This window comes from Megalobrama amblycephala, linkage group LG13, assembly GCF_018812025.1.
Source record: "Megalobrama amblycephala isolate DHTTF-2021 linkage group LG13, ASM1881202v1, whole genome shotgun sequence".
In the NCBI taxonomy this organism is placed as follows: Eukaryota; Metazoa; Chordata; class Actinopteri; order Cypriniformes; family Xenocyprididae; genus Megalobrama; species Megalobrama amblycephala.
This window is the reverse complement of record NC_063056.1, coordinates 31,609,215-31,633,024: the sequence shown is the minus strand read 5'-3', so window position 1 is coordinate 31,633,024 and position 23,810 is coordinate 31,609,215. Positions and strand designations below refer to the sequence as shown.

At 36.0% G+C, this 23,810-nt stretch overlaps 1 protein-coding gene across 25 annotated transcripts in view; it reads right to left on the bottom strand.

The window, feature by feature from the left end:
* The window catches only part of rims2a (regulating synaptic membrane exocytosis 2a), a 215,903-nt gene that overhangs the window by 162,609 nt on the left and 29,484 nt on the right, over positions 1-23,810 (bottom strand). For 21 of the 25 annotated variants that reach the window (XM_048151902.1, XM_048151905.1, XM_048151907.1 and 18 more), the window contains exons 3-6: positions 17,493-17,525; positions 14,823-14,927; positions 8,617-8,827; positions 6,719-6,730 (exon numbers count right to left, since the gene is read on the bottom strand). In XM_048151902.1, coding sequence (XP_048007859.1) covers positions 6,719-6,730; positions 8,617-8,827; positions 14,823-14,927; positions 17,493-17,525 — 361 coding nt within the window. The remainder of the gene's footprint in view (positions 1-6,718; positions 6,731-8,616; positions 8,828-14,822; positions 14,928-17,492; positions 17,526-23,810) is intronic. The other 4 variants (XM_048151903.1, XM_048151913.1, XM_048151891.1 and 1 more) reach the window with 3 other exon arrangements.

Genomic DNA, 23,810 nt, shown 5'->3' with positions numbered 1-23,810 from the left:
CGGGTTGCGGGAGACTAAAATGATTCTCGGGACTCTCACTAAATAAAAATATATAAAAATAATATATCTAAAAACATATAAATTGTTATTCATCTATTACACAAAAGCAACAAGGGTAACTGGTCCTACTCGACACGCTCCGAGCGGGATTTGAACTGCTGTCTCCGGCAATCGAGGCGGCCCCGTTAACCAGGGCGCTAAAGGCCACAGTCTCTAGCATCAGTCGCTAGAGCTCCTCTTGTGGCCAAGGGAGTGAGGTTTAAATGCACAGCACTTACTAGCTTGCCTCCGCTACACTCATCCCCCACACCTCACTCCCATCCGGGTTACGGCACCAATTGTAACTGGTCCTACTCGACCCGCTGCGAGTGGGATTCGAACAGCTGTCTCCTGCATGGGAGGCAGGCACGCTAAAAAGGACGCTAAAGACCACAGTCTCTAGCATCAGTCGCTAGAGCTCCTCTTGAGGCCAGGGGAGTGAGGTTTACATGCACAGCTCTTACTAGCTTGCCTCCGCCACACTCATCCCCCAAACCTCACTCCCATCCAGGTCACGGCACCAAATGTAACTAGTCCTACTCGACCCGCTGCGAGTGGGATTCGAACTGCTGTCTCCTGCATGGGAGGTGGGCACGCTAAAAAGGACGCTAAAGACCACAGTCTCTAGCATCAGTCGATGGCGCTCCTCTTGAGGCCAGGGGAGTGAGGTTTACATGCACAGCTCTTACTAGCTTGCCTCCGCTACGCTCATCCCCCAAACCTCACTCCCATCCAGGTCACGGCACCAAATGTAACTGGTCCAACTTGACCCACTGTGAGTGGGATTCGAACCGCTGTCTTCTGCATGGGAGGCGGGCATGATAAAAAGGACGCTAAAAGGCCACAGTTTCTAAAGTCAGTTGCTAGAGCTCCTCTTGAGGCCAGGGGAGTGAGGTTTACATGCACAGCTCTTACTAGCTTGCCTCCGCCACACTCATCCCCCAAACCTCACTCCCATCCGGGTCACGGCACCAAATGTAACTAGTCCTACTCGACCCGCTGTGAGTGGGATTCGAACCGCTGTCTCCTGCATGGGAGGCGGGCATGATAAAAAGGACGCTAAAGGCCACAGTTTCTAAAGTCAGTTGCTAGAGCTCTTCTTGAGGCCAGGGGAGTGAGGTTTACATGCACAGCTCTTACTAGCTTGCCTCCGCCACACTCATCCCCCAAACCTCACTCCCATCCGGGTCACGGCACCAAATGTAACTAGTCCTACTCGACCCGCTGCGAGTGGGATTCGAACCGTTGTCTCCTGCATGGGAGGCGGGCATGATAAAAAGGACGCTAAAGGCCACAGTTTCTAAAGTCAGTCGCTAGAGCTCCTCTTGAGGCCAGGGGAGTGAGGTTTACATGTACAGCTCTTACTAGCTTGCCTCCGCCACACTCATCCCCCAAACCTCACTCCCATCCGGGTCACGGCACCAAACGCAACTAGTCCTACTCGACCCGCTGCGAGTGGGATTCGGACTGCTGTCTTCTGCATGGGAGGCGGGCATGCTAAAAAGGACTCTAAAGGCCACAGTTTCTAGCATCAGTTGCTAGAGCTCCTCTTGAGGCCAGGGAAGTGAGGTTTACATGCACAGCTCTTACTAGCTTGCCTCCGCTACACTCCTCCCCCAATCCTCACTCCCATCCGGGTCACGGCACCAAATGTAACTGGTCCTACTTGACCCCTTCCGAGTGGGATTCAAACCGGCACCTCCAGCATGGAAGGCGGGAGCTAACAAGGACGCTAATGACCACAGTCTCTAGCGACAGTCTTTTTTAGAGCCAGGGGAGTGAGGTTTACACGCACAGCTCTAACAAGCTTGCCTCCATTACACAAGCACAATAAAAATATAAAATAAAAACTACTTACAGACACAAACATAGGCAGAGTGTGTGTAAGACTCTTTTTGCTTCTGCTTTTCTAGGATCAGTTTTCTCTGTAATAATAGCATATTGAATGAAACAGATTTGGCAAGCGATCCAGTGTGTATGTGTGTTTGCACTCTGGATAGCCTCAAAGGTTTCTATTTACAACACGTTTTTGCAGCATTGAGAGATGTAACCAATCCCAAACATTTCTGACGATTTCTTGAACACAATGGCCAATCAGAGGTGTTTCAGTTAGACTCCGCTCAACGCTCAAAATGCCAGAGTTTGTGTTCAGTGCTGAGTTCTGCACACTCGCAAATCCTCTCATTAGAACAAACAAAGTGTAGACATTATGAGAGATTCATTGTGCAGTCAGCTTCATTGATTATAAAGGAACTTTGTAAGAATGTGATTAACTAAAATGATTGACAGCTTTTTAGTGATTATAAAGGGAGCACTCTCTGCGCGCTTTCCGACATGCCAAATCACGCATGTGGTAGCCTATAGGATACTTGCTTTTCTTTTAAAAATCAACAGTGGTTTGTGAATGTAGATGCTTGAAATAATTTATAGGGAACATTTAGCTGGGATGTGTAGGTTGCTGCTAGGCAGCCTAACTTGAAACTATTTCATGGAAATTTCATGGACGTATTGAAAAAATATATGTTTACTTTTATTTCCCTGTTGTGTTCCACTGAAAAAAAAAAATAACAGCATGGAGGTTTGGAACGACATGAGGATGAGTAAATCATAAAATAGTCCTTAATTTTTGGTTTATCAATTCCTTTAAATCTTGCAAAAATCTTTAAAGAATTTAAACGTAGATCCAAATTCCAGACGGCAGTTAGCTCCAATTCTACCCACTAGCTTCAGTGTCAGTGAAAAGCATCAGTGGTGAAATCAGCTCTTTTTCCATCAGCAATTTCTTCTCTTCCCCAAACGCTGACAGTTGTGGTGAAAGAGATCCTGTTGTCCGAGACGGCATCAATATTTACAGCTCCCGGTGTCTCGTGCGGCGAGGGGAGCTGTTGGACATCACACACTGGAATATGATAGCGCAGCTGAGTCCAGCTCTGGCGACAATCATGAGGCAATGTCTGCGGATTCACTACGACTGACTCAATAAATATCCATCTAAAATGTCCATGATGATGAGGGAAAATGATAGCCAAGATATCTACCCTCACTGTCACTAAACAAAGTTTTAGTACATCTAAAGAAATTAATAAATTTGACAAATAATGTAAACTTTTATTTTTAGATTTTTATATGTACTTTTGTAATTTTTTTAAATATTTCTATTTAGATTTAATTTATTGTTTATTTCGGTTTTAGTAATTTTAGTACTTCAAATAAAACTTTGTATTTTATTTCAGTAAGTTGCCACAGGCAACTATCTTGAATTTATATTTTTTATTAGTGCTGTCAAATCAATTAATCATGATTGACTAACATTAACATTAAAGTTTGTGTTTACATAATATATGTGTGTGTGTGTATGTATATATATTATATATATACAGTATGTGTGTATACAGTGTGTATATACAGTATATACACACATACACACACACACATATATATATATATATATATATATATATATATATATATATATATATATATATATATATATATATGTATTATACACATTATGTAAACACAAATTATATTAGATTTGCTTAATCGTGAGGAATCGATTTCATAGCACTAATATTTATTTTGGCTTTATTTCAATTAATGAAAACATTCAAAGAAATTAATGGTTTTATTTTTCTACAAAGGTATCAATAAGTAAATGCTTTAAATATAAAGTCCAAAACTGTCCAATCGGCTAGTGAAACATCAAGAAAATAATACTTTTGTGCATTATATGCCTTACACGCAGGCACATAATGCACATGCTAGTCGCCTGTAGTCTTTGTGGTGTGTGCAAACACAGCTTTTTGGCTAAGATGCAGCCAGCGCGAGGGGACAACACAGTCAGATTTTGTCGCCACTAGTTCCTATGTAGACTTGGTGTGTCACAGTTAATGGTGTAAACCACAGAGGGCAGAAACAGAATCCAGTCACTAAGAACTGTCCAGCAATTCAATCCTCTGCTGGGCAACCAGATAAAAGCTCGGCACAGCAAATACTGAGATACAGTACAACAGATCTCCAGTACCGGAAAACGAAAGGAAACAGAACTATGGAGAAGAGAACCCAGAGCCCAAATATCAGACAAACATCTAATACTCAGACAACAGAGGTAAATGAAAGAAATATGAAAACAACACACTCTACCACTGCAGAAAACTACCAGTAAAGGAGAGGAGACTGAACACTCTTTAAAAAAAAATGACTGGGACACGTCACTCAATTCGGGCAACTGGAGGAAAGGAAATCTCCTTAATATCTCTTTTTTTCTCCCATTTATTGTCATGAGATTAACAAACTGAGACGTTTATCTTCTGCTTCTCAGATTTTTAAACTGAGAAAAAACATCCCAATAACATCAAGTATCCTATAGAGTCTCAGAAAAGATCACAATATTGTCTCAAACTGTACTCAGATTTGCAGAGACACTAAGTCAGCAATTACTGTTTTAGCTATTCATTATGGTAATTAATAGCTTTCTTTAAAGAATATTTAATTTTATATATTTTTTAATTTTATATTTATACATCTGGACACATTATGGTAATGAATAGTCTTTATTTACTTTATAGAAAACAACTTTATTTTGTATAAAATCTAGACACGTTGTGGTAATGAATAGCTTTCATTTTATTTATGGAAAATTTTATTTGATAATTTTACATTTATACATCTGGACACATTATGGTAATGAATAGCCTTTGTTCACTTTATGGAAAAAATCATTTTATTTTTAAAAAATTGCAAATTTTATATTTATTCATCTGAACACATTGTGGTAATGAATAGCATTCATTTTATTTATGGAAAAAGTTTATTTTATTTCTTTTTTACTTTATATTTATACATCTGGACACATTTTGATAATGAATAGCTTTCGTTTTGTTTATGGAATATTTAATTTTATATTTTTATATTTTATATTTATAATCTGGACACATTATGGTAATGAATAGCCTTAGGAAAATGTAATTTTATATTTGTTAATTTTATATTTATACATGCACATCAAGGTAATGAATAGCCATAATTTTCTTAAGGGAAATTTTTATATTTTTATATAGAAAACATAATTTTATTTTTTAAATCTGGACACATGGTAATGAATAGCTTTCATTTTGGAATTAATTTTATTAATTAATTTATTTAATATTTTTTTAATTTTATATTTATACATCTGGAGACATTATGGTGATGAGCCTTAATTTTCTTTATGCAAAATATAATTTTATATTTTTTTCCAAGTTTTCGAGTGACTTGGGCATGTTTCCATGAGATTCCATGAGATTCCATATTACTTTATCAAGATTAGTTAGACCCACAGGTTTGAGTGAGTGAGGTCCATGGGGATCACCATAACTCTGAAGCAGGGCCGGTGTATGACAGGTAACACTCCAGGTGAACTTTCTGCATCACCATCTGTGCTCAAGGGAACACAAGACCATCTCTATTGTCCTTCTACACAAAGAGCTGTGCTGCCGGCCAGCCTGGACCCGGACGCAACACTTTTACTACACTGTACTCATGCAGCCAAAACAACACACACAATAAAGAGGCTGTTGTTTAATTGCTCAAGGAGTTCTCATTTAAGTATCAACTTTGTCCTTAATAAAAACCGAAATCCTGAAACTATAAAAGAGATATACAGTAGGCCTATGTGAGATTATTGAGGACTTTTTCTCATGAGAAACATCTGAAGCATTTGTCTTATCAAATTTCTACATCAAGGAAATATGGGAACAATATAATACAATGTTCCTTTCTGTTACTATTGTATGGTCTGTCGTTATTGAATCATAACCACAACAAGAATAAAAGAATTCACAAAGCTGTTTCTTACAAAGCTGATGATGTGTTTTTCCCTTGTAAAATTAATATGAAAAAGTGCTGATGTTGAAATGAGGGGTGATGCAATGTCATCGACCAGATGATCATGTTAATCACGACCATTTCTCATTTAGTACAGGTTCTGTAAGCGATTTCAGGCCATTTTGCAATCACTGTTAAAACTGTTAATAAAATCAATATTAAAAAAGTTTTAAAAAAGAACAAAAAGTGAATTCTTAACTTCAAGCGACAATATATTATTGTAGATATAGTAATTAATATTAATATAATAACATAATTTAAAAAATACATAAATGTATTGTAAAATATAACAATTTGAAAAAATACTCTAAAAATACTTTTATTGAGTTTTAATAAATAAAAATTATATGAATTACCTTATAATTTGATAAAAAATTATAAGGTAACTATTTATATATATATATATATATATATATATATATATATATATATATATATATATATATAGTTCATATACTTTTATAACAAAATTATATTGTATTAAAACAGTTAAAATGGTTGTAAAAAAAAAAATTCTTGAAAAAATTGTGACATCATCGCTGTGTATTTTAATTGTTTTTACAGTGTAGCTTCAACAACACACACTCTCTCCAAAAACCCACCCTAAAAAGACATGTAGAGCAGAGATTGCTTCTGGCTGGCAAAATAAAGAGCCTTAAATGTCCTTACTACCTTTGCGAGGCTCGTTTTATGTGTGCTACTCCAAAAAAAATGTATGTATATAATAATAATAATCGCTTACAGCACCTTTAATGGAGGTGTGCAATCATCTAAGCTAATTATCAAAACATAGACAAGAAAAAGGGATGCTGACCACTTTATCCTCCTGTTGCAATTCCACAGAGGGAGGAAAAGCAAGAGAGAAAGACAAGGGAAAAAAGAAGAGGGGAGAACAACTGTGAGTGACATTCAGACACACATAAAGAGATGTTCATGTACTACTGCAGCGAATCACATCGCCGCTTATTACTCTGAGCAAAGTCATTTAAAAGCACCAAGACTGCACTGGGAGAGAGACATCAAAAGGTTAGATAAGCAGTTTCTGGACTGATACATCCATCGCCTCGGGCCAACAGGACGTTGTGGTAAAAACAGAGGGAGTATCACCCTCTAGTGGTCATTGTGTTGACTGCTCAACCCTCAGCAGTCAGCTGTAGGAAATAACAGTCTTCCACAGGAGGAAAGATCAAATGTGTTACAATGAGTTGACTGATTTCTGTATGAAATTTCATAATTAAAAGGCCTTGCATTAATAGGTTCCATTATTTAAACAACACAACATAACTTTTAGCATCTATAAACACTATCACTTTTCTCAAAAACATCCTCTTTATCTCTCCTGGAAATATTGTACACGCTACTCTCACTATTTTTGCAGTATGCATACTAAGTACAGTATGTACATTGGATTGCTCAAAATTGGATTAACTTTGCTACTAACCTACATGCCTTCTGCCATCTGACTGGTTTATATATATAAATATATATACAGTCAAACCAAAATTTATTCAGACACCTTGAACATTTCATTCATTATTACAGTTTATGTACTATATTTAAAAAAAAAAAAGGTAATAAAATAGGACAAGATCTCGTTAAACCGTGTCAGAAAACAAATAATCTTAATTATGTCAGATAACACTTAAGCAAAACATGGTCAGGTCAAAGTGTCTGAATAATTTTTGGTCCCAAATTTTTCTGGTAGTCCACTGTATGAAGAATGTTTGGGTATAATATGACACAGTGTCACAGTTTACTTTATTTTGCTATCCTCACTTACATAAATGAACTATAGTGTCCTGCACCCACTAGTAAAAGAAAAAAAAAAAAATTATATCTAGTGTCTAAATAATTTTTGGTTTGACTGTGTGTGTGTATATATATATATATATATATATATATATATATATATATATATCGTTTTTTTTCTCCCCAAGTAAAAGACCTTTTTAGTATAATTCTAAAAATTTAACTTTAGGTTGTGGAACATGTCTTTTTGCTGTAAAACAAGTAAACTTTTATATTTTTAGTAATATTTCAAGATTAACACTTACTGAACTGAAGCAACTTAGGTTTACTTGATTATCAATACATAATTTTTAGAAAAAAAATCATGTTAAAATATAAGTATTAAATATGATACATCAGGATTTTGAGAAACATTTATTTGTTCATCTCTCAATCATCATTGTCTTTAATCAAAAAACTAAGAATTTAAATATAATCTTAAGGCATATTATTGGGCAATATAGAGTGACAACTGATATATGCATTTTATCCAAATAGTCTGTTGTACTGTTATTAAGATCTCATTGATTTACATTACTATCATAATTTAATCTTAACTGTTGGCCATATAGATATCAGTAACTGCACCAAATGACATATTTTTGCTCAGTTTGAGCCTCTGAATAGACCATTTTGGTGTTTGTAAATGGCAATGATGTGTTTTGTGGGTGGAGCCAACCTGGTGGCAGAAAGTGACAGTTCTGCAGTTCAAGTCTATAGAAGGGTTATATCTCACAATTTTGATAATTCTATAAAAACGAACACATTCAGAACTGTGATGTCTTCTCCCAAACGGTCTATAAAATTGAGATGTCTTTCCATCTGTAAGGCTGTGTATGGTGCAAAGTGCACAGTATGCGGTGAGCAACTAGTATTCCATTCTGAACACGTCATTACACTCTGTGCTTGTGTATACGGCTGTACCTTGTTAGAGCGTAGTGAAACTCTTCCTCCACAGCGAGCACAGAACTTGGTTTGGCAATAAGAACAGAGGTGGCCACAGCCGTCGGCAAACTTGGTTTTATGGCAGATTCCGCAGGTGGGGGCATCACTCTTCTGCTCCTGGGTGGTCTGTGTCTCATCCCCCATCTTCTTCACCTGATCCTTATACATTTCAAATTGCTGGTGCAATTTCCTGTGGGGAACAGAACACAGCCAATCAGAACACATCTAGAAAACACATTATCCACCGGGTTCACAGACAAGGCTTAGGCTAGTCCTAGACTAAAATGATTGTTTGAGCTGTTTTAACTGAAAGTAACTTGCACTGACATATCTTATAATATGTCAGAGCCATTGTTTTGTCTCAATACACACCGGTAATGTTTTTTTTTTTTTCTAGGGAACATTTCTAAAAGTACTTCAGTGCCCTAATTGAACTAAGGACTAATCCTGGCTTAAGCTAAGCCCTGTCTGTGAAACCGGGCCTATAAGTTTAAACATTACGGGATATCACTTGAGAAACGAGATCGGGGTATTGTCATGGATTACAAACAACAGGACAATTTTATTGCTCAGAGGTTGCACTTTGATAGCTCATGAGACTTATGTTTCATTCAAATATCAACTTATCTTAGTTATCCTAAAATGGAAATTAACATTTTTATTCAGCAAGGATGGATTTTAATGGATGAAAAGTGACAGTAAACACATTTTTAATGTTACAAAAGGTTTATATTTCAAATAAAGCAACACTGTTGTTTTCAGCATTGATAATAAAAAGAAATGTTCCTTGAGCAGCAAATCAGCATATTAGAATGATGTCATTATGATGATATTAGAAGGAACATGTGACACTGAAGACTGGAGTAATGACGCTGAAAAGTCAGCTTTGCATTACAGAAATAAATTACATCTTAAAATATATTCAAATAGAAATAGTTATTTTTGGTTGTAATAATATTTCACAACATAAATATTTTACTGTATTTTGATAAATGTAGCCTTGGTGAGCATTAGAGGCTTCTTTCAAAAAAAAAAAAATCACCAACCCCATACATTTGTACGGAGCCCTGCACATGACATGCAAGAAAAAAAATAAATAAATAGTGTGCACGATTTACTATTTTGTTCCCTCGATTTGCTAAATCGTGTGGATGACTTAATATTTCATTCCCTCTATTTGCTAAATCATGTGGACGATTTGCTATTTCGTTCCCTCGATTGGCTAAATCGTGCGCACAATTTACTATTTTGTTTCCTCAATTTGCTGAATCGTGCGCACGACTTACTATTTCATTCACTTGATTTGCTAAATCGTGCACACGACTTACTATTTCATTCACTTGATTTGCTAAATCGTGCGCACGATTTACTATTTCATTCCCTCTATTTACTAAATCGCGTGGACGACTTACTATTTCGTTCCCTCGATTTGCTAAATCGTGCAGACAACTTACTATTTCATTCCCTCAGTTTGCTAAATCGTGCGCACGATTTACTATTTCATTCACTTGATTTGCTAAATCGTGCAGACAACTTACTATTTCATTCCCTCAGTTTGCTAAATCGTGCGCACGATTTACTATTTCATTCACTTGATTTGCTAAATTGTGCAGACAACTTACTATTTAGTTTCCTCGATTTGCTAAATCGTGCGCACGACTTACTATTTCATTCACTCGATTTGCTAAATCATGCGCACGATTTACTATTTCATTCCCTCTATTTACTAAATCGCGCGGACAACTTACTATTTCGTTCCCTCGATTTGCTAAATCGTGCTGACGATTTACTATTTCATTCACTCTATTTGCTAAATCGTGCGGACAACTTACTATTTCGTTCCCTCGCTTTGCTAAATCATGCAGACGACTTACTATTTCATTCTCTCAATTTGCTAAATCGCGCGGACGACTTATTTCGTTCCCTCGATTTGCTAAATCATGTGGACGACTTACTATTTCGTTCCCTCGATTTGCTAAATCATGTGGAAGACTTACTTATTTGTTCCCTCCATTTGCTAAATTGCACGGATGTCTAACTATTTCATTCCCTCAATTTGTTCAATTGTGCACACGATTTACTCTTTCGTCCCCTCTATTTGATAAATTGTGCGCACGACTTGCTATTTTGTTCCCTCGATTTGCTAAATCGTGCGGATGACTTACTTATTTGTTCCCTCGATTTGCTAAATTGTGCGCACTATTTACTTTTTTGTTCCCTCGATTTGCTAAATCGTGTGCATGATTTACTAATTTGTTCCTTCGATTTGCTGAATCATGCGCACAATTTACTTATTTGTTCCCTCAATTTTTAAATCAAGCACACAATTTATAAATTGAGGCAACAAATTAGTAAATCATGTGCACGATTTAGCCTACTATTTTTTCCTGCATGTCATGCGTGGGGCTCCATACTTTTGAATGATAATAAAGATAAATGATAATAATTAAATAATAAATTATAATAAATTTAAAAAGTTTAAATGGTATAAAACTAATATGAAAACAAGGAATACATTTCTAAGAGCTTGTCACATGTTCTGAACTAGATTTTAAACATCTTTATTTGTCATAGACTCATACAATATAATAAAGAGTATTTCTAAATAATTCAATACATGGAAAAAAAATATATATATATTTTCATTGAACCACATACAATATCATAATTTTTTTTTTTTAATAAATCCTGAAAACAAATATATTGTTCTGAAAGAAAAGCCACATTCACAATGAAATATTTGTAGAATCACTATAATGGCTTATTATGACTGTTTTGTTGGTTGTCATTAAGCTCTGATTGAACTCTCTGTAGTGACTGCTGGAGGTGTCTGACGGACACTTAACACTGACGAGAACTTTCTGTTCTTCGGCAAACTTCATCAGCAATTAAAGCATCATGTGCAGCCTTGAGACTATTTGTGGCTAAACTCTTTCAATCCAACTGACAAAGATAACACATCAGGCTCACGTGCATCACCTCATATAGACTGCAATACTGAGACAGTCAGTAATTATAAGCTGTTTGGTTGGAGCTACAGTAACACATGCGCTATTTGCTGCACCAGAGTTCCCACTACAATACCTGATTGATATTTATCAATATATTCAGATAAATATCAACTTGTTCTTGAGCTAGCAGATCACCTTGAGGGTATTTATGGGACTTTTATGTAAGGGTGATGTTTAATCATGTACCCTCTCATTTCCGTAAGAGAGCGGAGGGGGTCAAAGGCTTGAGACAGACCCTGAAACGCTAGCTGAACGCATGCATGACGCACATGCATTTTGTATGTCCCCTGTCAATCAACAGTAGCCGTGGAAACCAAACACTGGGGGCTAACGCCATAAGCTGCCTATTAGAGGAGGTTTGGTCCCACATCTGCCCCTGCAACATTCATTAGCAGGCTGAATTATTGAGCATGCTGATCTCTTTACTACGGCAGAACGCCTGGGTGTTACCCAGAATTCACCTGGCCACCTCCCACCAAACTCAAACTTGAGCACATTCTCACGCTAATCACTAGCTCTGACAGGAGACTTTGAATACTTAATGCTAAGGAGTTTGTTTCCTGTAAATTTAATGACCACAAATTTCACTGAACTTTTGTCTTTTGACTTCAGCATAAACCAGTTGTTAAAAAAATTGACAAACCATGCTTGATTTACACATATAGTCTATAATACCTGGAGAAAGCTAGTCGCATTCTTATTAATCACAATCACATATTTATAGCCCGTTTCACGCTTTTAAGAGTCCTACAAAATATTGGTCACTGGTACTATTATACTGTATTTCTACTGTAATATAGGAAAATACTGGAGAAACACATCAGAATAAGCTGCTAGTTTTGACAAGGGTACTGTGAACTAAAACTAAAACCATCAAAAACATTGTTAGCTGTGATGCAAAAATAAAATAAATAAAATAAAAATAAAAGGCAACTTACTGAGTTGAAGCACTAAAATAACTAACTATAAATAAATGTAAAAAAAAAAAACTAAAACTAAAACATTTTTTTTTTTTTTTTACTGAAATAAAAAATGAAACCTAAAGAGTAATATTTAAAAAATATTATACACATCAGAATAAGCTGCTAGTTTTGACCAGGGCTATTATTGTGAACTAAAACTAAATTGTTACATGCAAAAATAAAATAAAATAAAATAAAATAAAATAAAATAAAATAAAATAAAATAAAATAAAATAAAATAAAATAAAATAAAATAAAATAAAATAAAATAAAAAACGTTGCAAAACTGAAAAACTGAAATAAAAAATTATACCTAAAGAGTAATATTTTTAAAAAGGCAGAAGCACTTAACAAAATTACTGAAAAAATTAAATAAAACTAAAATGAAAACTGAAAATATAATTTAAAATATTAACACAAAGCATAATATTATATAAATAATCTAAAAGAGAACTGGTTTTTACTGGCGTTCAATGGAAAAACAGGCTTTTTACAAACAGACACTAACTTTTTAAAGCTAACCAGCCAATCCTGACACCCTGGACTCCATCAGACATCATTTCTGTTTAAGTCAGTGACCTTTTACCCCTCTAGGATCAAGTCACACCAATGTGCAGGTCTGTTTTCGCCGACCCCTTGACCTCTGCCCTCTTACCCTCAGAACATGTGGATATACAGTACCACTCACTGTCTGACCCCATGCTCCGATCTCAGATACACGTCACATATCCTTTGACAAAATGCAATATTATATTTTACTCTGGGGCACAAGACAGTCTTCTCTCAAGGGAAAAAAAGAAAGAAAAAAAGATCATATGGGTTTGGATTGACATGATGACAAATTGTATATTTAACACCAGCATCTATCCTCGCATATACACCCGGGCTCCAGGCAGCAGTCAGGTGGATGATGGGAAGGCTGGAGGAGCTCCAGAGGTCTGGCAGGTGCGCTGGCTCAGGTAGCATTACAGACAGCTGGAGAGCACAGCACAGCTCACCTCCAACCCAGTCAGACAGGAGACGCATAACCCATAATATAATCATACGCCATTCTTCACGTCTCATCTAACACACAGCAGATAGAGAAGTCAAAGAAACACGAGCCAGCACACTGATACGGGCTCCCTTTATGAGTGACACCGTGGCCACCTGAAGACCCACGCTTTACCTGTTTAATGCAGGTCTCTAATGCAGATGCCGTAATCAAATTGAATTGATGGACCATACTGATCAAAACGTGCAGACATTATTTAAGAAAAAACAAATAGTGAAATAAGGACTGTAAATATATCAAAATAATTTTGCATAATTAATTATAAAAAAAAAAACATGACAAAAATAACTAAGGGTACGTTTACACGTCAGTGCACTAAAAACTGAAAAGTTTTTCCTAGCATGCAGACCACAACATTGTCAAAATGATCCACCTTCAAACAGATCCACAAAAACGTCTAAAACGCTGCATTACACTGCCAGGCCAGTAGATGGCGATGTCCCTTTGTAAAGAAACTACGCGACTATGTGTGTAATACTCATGCGCGTGACATTTTTCGCGTCAAATTCAAATTTTTGTTGTTTACATGGGGATGATAAAGTTATTGTTTTCAAAAACTTGCACTTTGAATTTCAGGCGCACAAAACGCATAAAAAAGTTTGCCATTGTTAGTTGAAAATGGTGTCGTGTAAACGGCCCCTAAATTTCTATGCAAGTCATTTTTCTATCATCTGAGCAACTTAAGCTATTCAGAGTTTTCTTTCATCATTATAATAAAAAATAACTGAATTATCCCCATTTGAAGACTCTACACTTTAGAAAAGGGTTAAATTCGCCAACATGGGTTAATGCATAATGTATCATGAATGCAACAATTAAATAATATTGTTACAGCATTTATTAATATGAAATTCTATATATAATAACAGTTTTTACATTGCACTATTTGTATAAATTTCACTTATTATTATTATATATACACTTGAATTAACAAAGTTGTTAGCTCAATAAATTGATACCAGCAAATTTTTATAGATACTTAGCTAATTGATTAATTGACCAACATATCATTTGAGAACCTTTTTGACCATTTATTTCAGCACTGTCAGTGAAAGGTGAGTCATATCCACAGAAATGGCACATAATTCAAGGTTTATCTGGGGAATACAGCTTTTTGAGGGTTTGAGGGCAAAGATTAATCCATTCAGTCTTACTTACGTCTCCGGCTCCTTTGGAGGCTCTGTTTGCAGTTGGTTTTGGGACTTTGTTGGGGGCTGGAGAACGTTATTAACCAGATCAGTGATTCCGCTAAAGGGAAACCACCTGTATGAACAAGCAGACAGCGCAACTCAATATGTGGTCGACAAGTCTGCTTCCAGTCGACATACACGCCAATATCATGACGACAACTGCAGTGCAGCTACATTCATGAGGAACACACATAAAGGATACAGCATGTACAGCTACAAGAACTACTAGGACAGAGAGAAAGAAAGAGAGAGAGAAAGACAGCGACAGACTAGACTTGGCCCACGACCGTCTCATAATCATGTTTAGAATGTAGGAAGAGCAAATCACTGGATATGTCAAAGTGGTCCAGTTTAATGGCATTATTATTATTATTATTATTATTATTAGGCACTTAGCAGCAAATAAACTAGATATGCATGAGCAAAACTTTATATTCTGCTCATTTTTGAGTTATATCTATGAAATAATTAACGTAATTAACGTCAAAAAAAAAGAAGTTTGGAGCCTGGGCATGCGCAGAAAGAATCGTCAGTGGAGCCCGGAGGCGAAGTCGCAGTATCAAACTTCCGTCCAGACGACTGCGTCATCATTGATGTATTTTAAATAGGCTATATAAATTATACATAATTTAAAATTCTACCTATAAAATAATAGGCCATTCTGTTTCTAGAGCAATAATATTTTTGAAACAGCAAATTCAGTAGATAAACTCAATATAATATGCCACTAGAAACAACTCTAAAATGTCAGAAACGGTCCTGCCATTTTAAATAAAGGGTTAAACTAACGTTACAGGAGATTGACTGCTGTAGACAGTGCTCTATAATTATTTAGAGTAGGCTATCATTAGTTTTATCCTGCTAATTATTATTTTATACCCATAAAAATAATTAGTAACTGCCAGATAACGATCACCTGCTTTTTTTCCGTCATGGTTAACGTTAGGTGTGTTATCTTAACTAATAACGTTTATTAATTAGTTTATAACGCCCACATTTAACGTTACAGAGAAAAGCTCAGATATCCGTCAGATCCTGTAGGTCAGTTAGTACAGTTTACTGCTGAATAACTCATTTTGTCGTTGTGAAATAACACAGAAATTGAAAATTAATAGTAATTTATTTATCTTCAATCTCCCCTCGAAGCTCCGACAGTCCTCAGAGAAGCTGCCAATCAACTGTGAATCACGACGACACGCCCCGTTTCTATAGCGCCAAATTGCTAGCTAAAATCAAGCTTATCACAAAAACGAACAATTGAATATAAATCAGCGTGATAACAACTACCTTAAATGACCAAAACCACCTTTCGGGAAATTGTATTTGAAGCATAATTTATTTTTATGTTTTGACTTAAGTCTCATTCGTCTGCATTGAGAGGGGGCGGGGTTTATGACTTGTACTACATCCAGCCTCCAGGGGGCGACCAAAGAGCCCGCAGCTTCACTTTTCAGGACGTATGAGGCACACCCGGTATATGTCAATAAGTTCGCAAGTCATTTGTTATAGGCTATATGAAAATTATTATATAAAGTGGCTTCTCCTATTGCAACAACTTCCATTTTTCTTTGTGATATTTGACACCAGTTTATCAGGAAGTGACGATTTTATTCTCTTCGACTCGCTGCTTTATTCGCAAATGTTTTATGTGAAATTCCAATTTTTAACATATGTTAAATTTGTAACTTTGGATGGAAACAGGAAGCTATTGAATCATTATTTTCCTGTTTATACAATCTGTATTGTGTAAAGCGCTAAATAAAGGTGACTTGACTTTTCCAGCATTTCTCATATAGTTGGCCGTGGACAGAAAATTATGTGCAATTTTTCCCCACAGAGTTATATTATTGTGGTGAAAAGCTCTCTCATATAAACCCACCCCTAAATGGAATGTACAAACAAGATGAGCCGTGATTGGTCGCTTTACATGTTGGTCAAACAGTCTTTTCCTGTCTAAGTGCGTGTTTTGTGGCTGGAAAGTGGAAAACCTGGCTATGTAAGACTAGAGAAAAAGAAAAAGAGAAATACAAAGATAGAGTACTGAGAGAAGGGGAAAAAAGAAGAGACACACTCAGCCAGAGAAGGAAGCAAAGAAGCTGGAGCGAGTGAAATGAATTTTGCATCCATCAGCCCGGGATATGGTCAATTATCCACAGATACAGAGAAAGAGATCAAACAGTGTCCCTGTGCAACTCACAGAGTTGACAAACAAGCAAAATAAAGCAGGACTGATGCATCCAGCCTACATGTGGATGAAGCTGCCAAAAGCTTTTCTAATAGAGCCATAACAGACTGCAGGCAGCCAATCACTAGAGAGAGGAGGGGAAAAGAGCCGCCAATCACAGAGGAAGCCACAACAAATGCACACGCCACTAACCAGGCAGGCGGGAATGTCAAAGCCTTGAGGTCTCTAGCTAAGAGAAGCCCACACAGAATCTGTGCCTGGAGAAAAAACTGCAGAATCTGAACCACCAACAAAGTTCTGACCCGTTATTGTTTGTTTACTAAATGCTTTGGCTAATCTGATTATGATTTTAGTAACCAATAAGAATATTCTGCAGCTTTTGCCCCAAAATCAATGCGGAAAATGCGGGAAAAGTCCACAGAATCTGTCTAGGCCTGGCTGAGTGTTACTTACTGGACTGGCTGAGACTTTTCATCTTCTTTGACCCTAAAAATAAAAAATAAAAAAGTCAACAAAAGTGCAGGATGACAACAGAAATTAAAGACAACATAAACAACAAAATTAAAAAAAACAAAAACATGGAAACACAGGCAAACAAAGATCAACACATGTGATGTACTGGGCGGTATGACTACATATGGCTTTAAAAGTGACGCATCCAATTATAATTTTGTCATAGCAGTTTTATCATTTTAGGTTTACGATTGTAAGTCAATTTATTTTTAACACAGGCAACCTAATTTGATTTGTTGTGAATATAATATCTAAAATCTTATATAATATTATCTTTTGATTTGATATTTTATCTATCCATCTATCCATCCATCCATCTATCTATCTATCTATCTATCTATCTATCTATCTATCTATCTATCTATCTATCTATCTATCTATCTATCTATCTATCTATATATATATATATATATATATTTTACTGTAAAATAAAATAACTCATCATTATTTATCTTTAATAAGACTTTGGTCATACCAACCACCCACCATATGATATGAAATATGCAAATATATATTATGAACATGATCATTTTAAACATATACACAAAAAGAAAACATGCAAAGACATGGAATACTTAAATATTTTAAACAAAAAGAAACTAAATAACAGGTAAACAGAAATCAAACACAGGGACATTATCTTTCTGCCCTCCACATACGTCGCACAGGACGACCACACAAAGAAAACACCGTCCACAACACATAGTCCATCAGACTCAATGTGTTCAGCTTAAAACAATATAAAAACATACATAAAATAAATCCGCCACAGCATTACGCTGTAAGAACTTCGGTAGCATATATATAATCCACAAGGAAAGATGGTTAATGAACCCCCCAAAAATCAGAAGTCCTGATTAAACTGCTATGAATGTTATCCTGAATGCATGATGTACAGATTCAGATCATGTTTAGGTAAATCCGGACCCCCTTTATCACCTGTCTGAGATCATTTGTGCATATGTGTATGAATTTAAGTGGAAAAAACCCATCTGAATGTGAAGTTAAATATTACATTTTCTCCTGAAACATTTTGTGCAAAATGATAAAACAGTGTGGCACTGCCCTCTAATGGTCAAATATTTTCTTATATTAAGGAATGAATGCCAACCACTGCAACTATATTACAGGAAAAAGTGTAGCAGTCTCAAACTTGAATTATATATATATATATATATGGCAATGCAGCTGCCTTTGGTTTCAGTCACAAATTAGCATTGGGCAAATGAAGCAAATGTCGGGTTAATTTACAGAAAAACTGCACTAGTTAAGCCGTGACTCGCAAGTATTCCATGTGATGTTCTAACCAAATTAGCCCTCTTTCTGAGCTGTTCTCAGACTGTTAATTTAACCTCAAATGACTGTCCTCGCTCCTCCTCATCCCTCTCTGTTCTCTCTGTATCTCGGCGCTCTTGAGTGGAGGTGGAGACAGAGGCCTCATTGATGTGACAGCTATAGAATGAGAGCTGACTCATCACTTTAAATAATACACCCCACATCTCACCATCAGAGTCTCAGCACAGTCCTCTTAAAGGAGTATTCCAGCTTATTTTCAATTTAACATCTCTTAACTCCATCTGTGGCCTTACGTTTGAATCGATATGTGGAAACAAAATGGGAAATGCATCTACAAACATCTACAGTAATATCTGTAATATTCCAAGATGGTTAACATTAACATTGTAAGGCTTGATTTTCCTGCTAGACAAAAACAGAGATCAAGCATCCTGCAATAAAATAATAAAACTCATCTGGAAAAAGATCTCAAAGAAGTAGTAAAGAACAACGCCTTGCCCTAACCCCAAAAGGACAACGCCTCCCCCCACCACACAAACAAACACACCTTCCCTCCCCCCTGACTCAAGTCACTGAAAATTCTTCAAGACATATAATGTAACTTGTGTATCTATTGTTTTTCCCTTTTTATGTTTGGTATAATTTTAAATGTCTCAGTGCGATTGGTAAAATGGTCTCAATTTCACAGCAGTCACTGGTATTATGAAGAAGATTGAAAACTAAGGAAAATTCTGTCCTATCTTTGGGTGGTGCCTTTTGTGAAAACCCACTCCTCTCCCCCCAAAACAGGTGTTGGTGTAGTAAATATTTATAACCCTTTTGTTTGGTCTGTATATAAGGTAAATTGCAAAGCAGTCAGGAGGGATTTTCTGTAGCCAGAGACCCCCATTCACACATCACTGTGTGCATATGCATTTCTTCGAGTAATTGATGTTATGCATTTATCATTTTTGAATTGGCTTCTAATTGTCTAACTGTAATGTAATTGGCATGATATATTTTTACTTGACAAATAAAATGTTATATTTGGTTTATTCTGTATTATTCTTAATTCATTATTTCTAGTAGATCAAAGTGAAGGTATTACCTCAAATCTGTGTTCAGGATTGTTCATACGAAAGGTTTAATAGATGGAGCATGGGGCACATCGATTAAGTCCATTTTGATTTCTGACTATCACTGTAAGTTGCAGTTTTCGTAAATATATAAACTATGCTTTTTGCTACGAGTAAGCAGAGCGCGACCGACTTAAAGGTAGATATTTACCCTGCATCCAATGTTTAAGGTCAGAACTGACGAGTTTGTGTCCGGGAAGAGCAGTCCGTTGGCCAAAATGACTCTTCTAAAGTGATACCGGGACTGCAGTGAATGAAATAATTGAAAATATAAGGTAATCAGAATAATCAAAAATCAAAATTAAGGCATAACTAATGATTAATTTCTAATTGGAAGCACAACCTAAGAATAAGAATCATTTGAAATTGGAGTCAGATTAAACGAGTGAAATTAAGTGAACTTCACAGAGGTGCTGAAAAGACATACACGCGTTAACCTACGCCCAGGCCGTCGGATTCCATTTTTGGGCCGATGGGGGGTTCCTTACAACATCAAGTACAAACAACATCATGATGTTCCGAAAATGTTCTCAGAATGTTTTTCCTCAATGTTAACAGAATGTTCAAGTAAAAACAGCAACATACAGACTTTCCAAGAATGTTGTTCTAAGAATGTTTTCAAATATTAATGATGTTATAAGAACATTCTATAAATGTTATTTAAAGAAAGTTTTATCTTATCATAACCTTTACAAAACAGTGAAAGTTTACAGATGTTTACAGATGCGTCTCAGTCTGGACATTCTGGATGCTCAAATCGTCTTTTGCGTCACTCTTAATGCGACACAACGATAACGTCAAAACTGGTGACGGAAATGCCAGAACTAGAGATGCACCGATACTAAATTTTTCTGCCGATACCGATAGCTGATTATTCAGAATATCAGCCCGATACTTCTTAAGGAAAAAAATCTCTCCTAAATAATGCTGCAAACTATACAGGGAACCCTGTCATTTAATACACTAGAGGTTACAATTAACAACAGAGGTATTATATTCAGCTGCTATTTTTATTTTCAGATATAATAATTACACTCAAATAAAAAATAAAAACTTAAGTGTTTGTATAAAACTCATAAGCTCGTCTTCATGGCAAATTTATTCAAACATAAAATTAACAGTAAATAAGCTCCTCTCTAGTGTTTTTTTTTTTTTGTTGTTGTTGTTGTTTTAATAGCTAACTAAGGAACTGTGAACACTGGAAAACATTCCTGAGGTAAATGCAACATTATGTGACATATTGTTTACAAACTGTTTTATTGACGTCTTTCAGTGGTTGAAACACAGATTAAGTGATTACATATCTTTCAACATACCTTTTGATGTTCATGCATGTTTTTGGAGATATACCTTGTATTAGGGCTGGACAATAATTCAATATCAATATATATCGCGATATAATTTTTTTCGATAACGGTGATATGATTTTTAAACACATTTCCGGTATTTCGATATATACATTACAGCATTTCTCACTGACTTGAGGCGCAGCGGTTAGAAAGAGCAGAACGCGATTGGCTATTTGCGTGATGACGTACACCACAGAGACACGCAGCCATCAGCCAGTGCTCAGCGTATCTATTGGTTAATATGGTTTGTTTAAAATAGCAACGTGGAAAACAGACAGACAGATTTCAGTTAATGTATGTTTCAGTCGATGGATGCGCAAAACGTTACAACAACTAACGTTATATTTAAAAAGCGTGGACAAAACAGTCACTCTTTGTAAACTGTTAACAGCTAGTGCTGTATGCTCTAATGTCCAGTCATTTACGCCGTCATCACCCGGGTGTTGATAGCGCGCGAGCGCAGGTGAGACCTGAACAGCACACGTTGCTATCTGTGTTTAAACTTACTCATTTAAACCTTGCTGATTTAAACCTTCAAGAACAAGACGCGAAAGAGAACTCGCACGCGCTGTGAGAAGATTTGTGTGCGTTCATCCGAAGCGCGCACAGGCTTATTTCAGTCAGCGCGCAAATACTGAGTTCTCTTTCTAGTCTCGCGCTTCGGCGGACAAATTCATACAAAAATTATGTCAACATGCCCGTCTTGTCGAGTATCCTAGTAAACATAGTCGGTTATGTCTTAAGTGAATGTATATTAGTCGAGAAAGACAGCGCATGTGTAAGAGTATATGTACTGGATCGTGCATGTCTTAAAGGGAAAAAAACTATTCCTGCTGCCTGTTTTTAATGTTAAATCAAACAACAAATAACAAAGAAATCACTCACTGCTCTTGACTGAATAGTTTTTGTAACTTCAATAATGATTCATTTTTATTTATTTTATACAGTAAAGATAATATGCAGTGTTATTTTATATTTGATTACTTTATCTATTTTCTGTACCTGAAAACTACTGTAAGATACCTGAAAAACCTGAAAAGCACTGTTTATTTTATTTGAATATTTGCTTTATTGTACTTATTTGCGATGTTGCTTGTAGTTTAATTGTTTGTTCTTATTTTCTTTATTTTTATTTGACAGTAGTCCTATTTTTAGGGTCACAGTTTCGGTACGGTTCGGTATGTGCAAATAGCACGTACCGAAACCGTGACCCTAAAACCGTGATACGAACTGAACCGTGAGCAATTTGAACCATTGCACCCCTAGTGTCATCAACACTCAACAACTTCCCTGCCCCAGCAATGTGTTTTTGTTGTTTCTCACTGTTTTTTCTGTTTTTACTGTTCACAATCTTTACCTTGGCTAAAGCACTTTTGTTTTAATCTATATTAAGGATAATAAAATCAGCCTACGTTATAGTTTAATGTTAAAGATATTAATATTACTAAAGTGAGTGAGTCTTATGTTTATTTTTTATGTTTGTATGAAGGCTAAATACAAATAAAAGCTGAACATAAATTTATTTGTACTGTTTTTATTTCTAAAAAATTATATAGTTTATAGGAAGAGATTTCATAGATTTGGCAAATTCATTTTTCAAACATTTTTAGGTACAGATATCCGTTGTGGCCGTTCTTGGCAGTTTTTCCGAGGCTATTATATAGTTCATATCGATATCGGAATTACATCGTATCGACCGAAATTAAGAATTATATCGTGATATAAATTTTGGCCATATCGTCCAGCCCTACCTTGTATTAATGTGTAAGAAAAGACTCCGCACTGCCGCTTGATCTGAGGCACTACAGCGATCTGTAAAATGACGTCACATTTAAGAATATCAAAATTTATTGTTTGAATTTTGTGATAAAATGGACAGAATTAAAAAAAACTGAGGCTGTTTTCATCGGCTGTTTTTAAACAATTGGTCGATGGCCGACAGTGATAATAATAGCTTTTATTGGCCGATACAGATTGTTGGCCGATACATCGGTGCATCTCTAGCCAGAAGTATTCATATGGTATTCAAATGGTATGTCCAAAGATTTAGCCATTTTCCTGTGCAATGGAGGAGTTCTGTACTGCAACTCGACAGGGTGCTTATTTGGAGAGCGAGGTGATGCACCTCTATTTTTCCTGAATCTGTTTTGAAAGCCTTGTCACGTGGGTACGCCTATGTCCTTACCAAAGCAACCCATGCAGACAGGTTGGTTATTTCTGGACACACAAATTTTATGATCACTTACAATTAATAGTGCAGACAGTCTGCCTGAAATGATCTGATCTGTGAAAAAATCTGATTTGCCTGCAGTCTGAACATGACGTAAAACTGTCTAAATCAAATATACTATCTAAGTGGAGTTTGCTCCATGTAAACAGTGGCCATGTTCAAAATAGCACGCATCCGGTGAGCAGTGTGCAAATTTTCTGTATGCATAGCATTATATTAATTATGCATGAATTTTTTTAGTCATAAAACATGGCTACATTTAAATGGA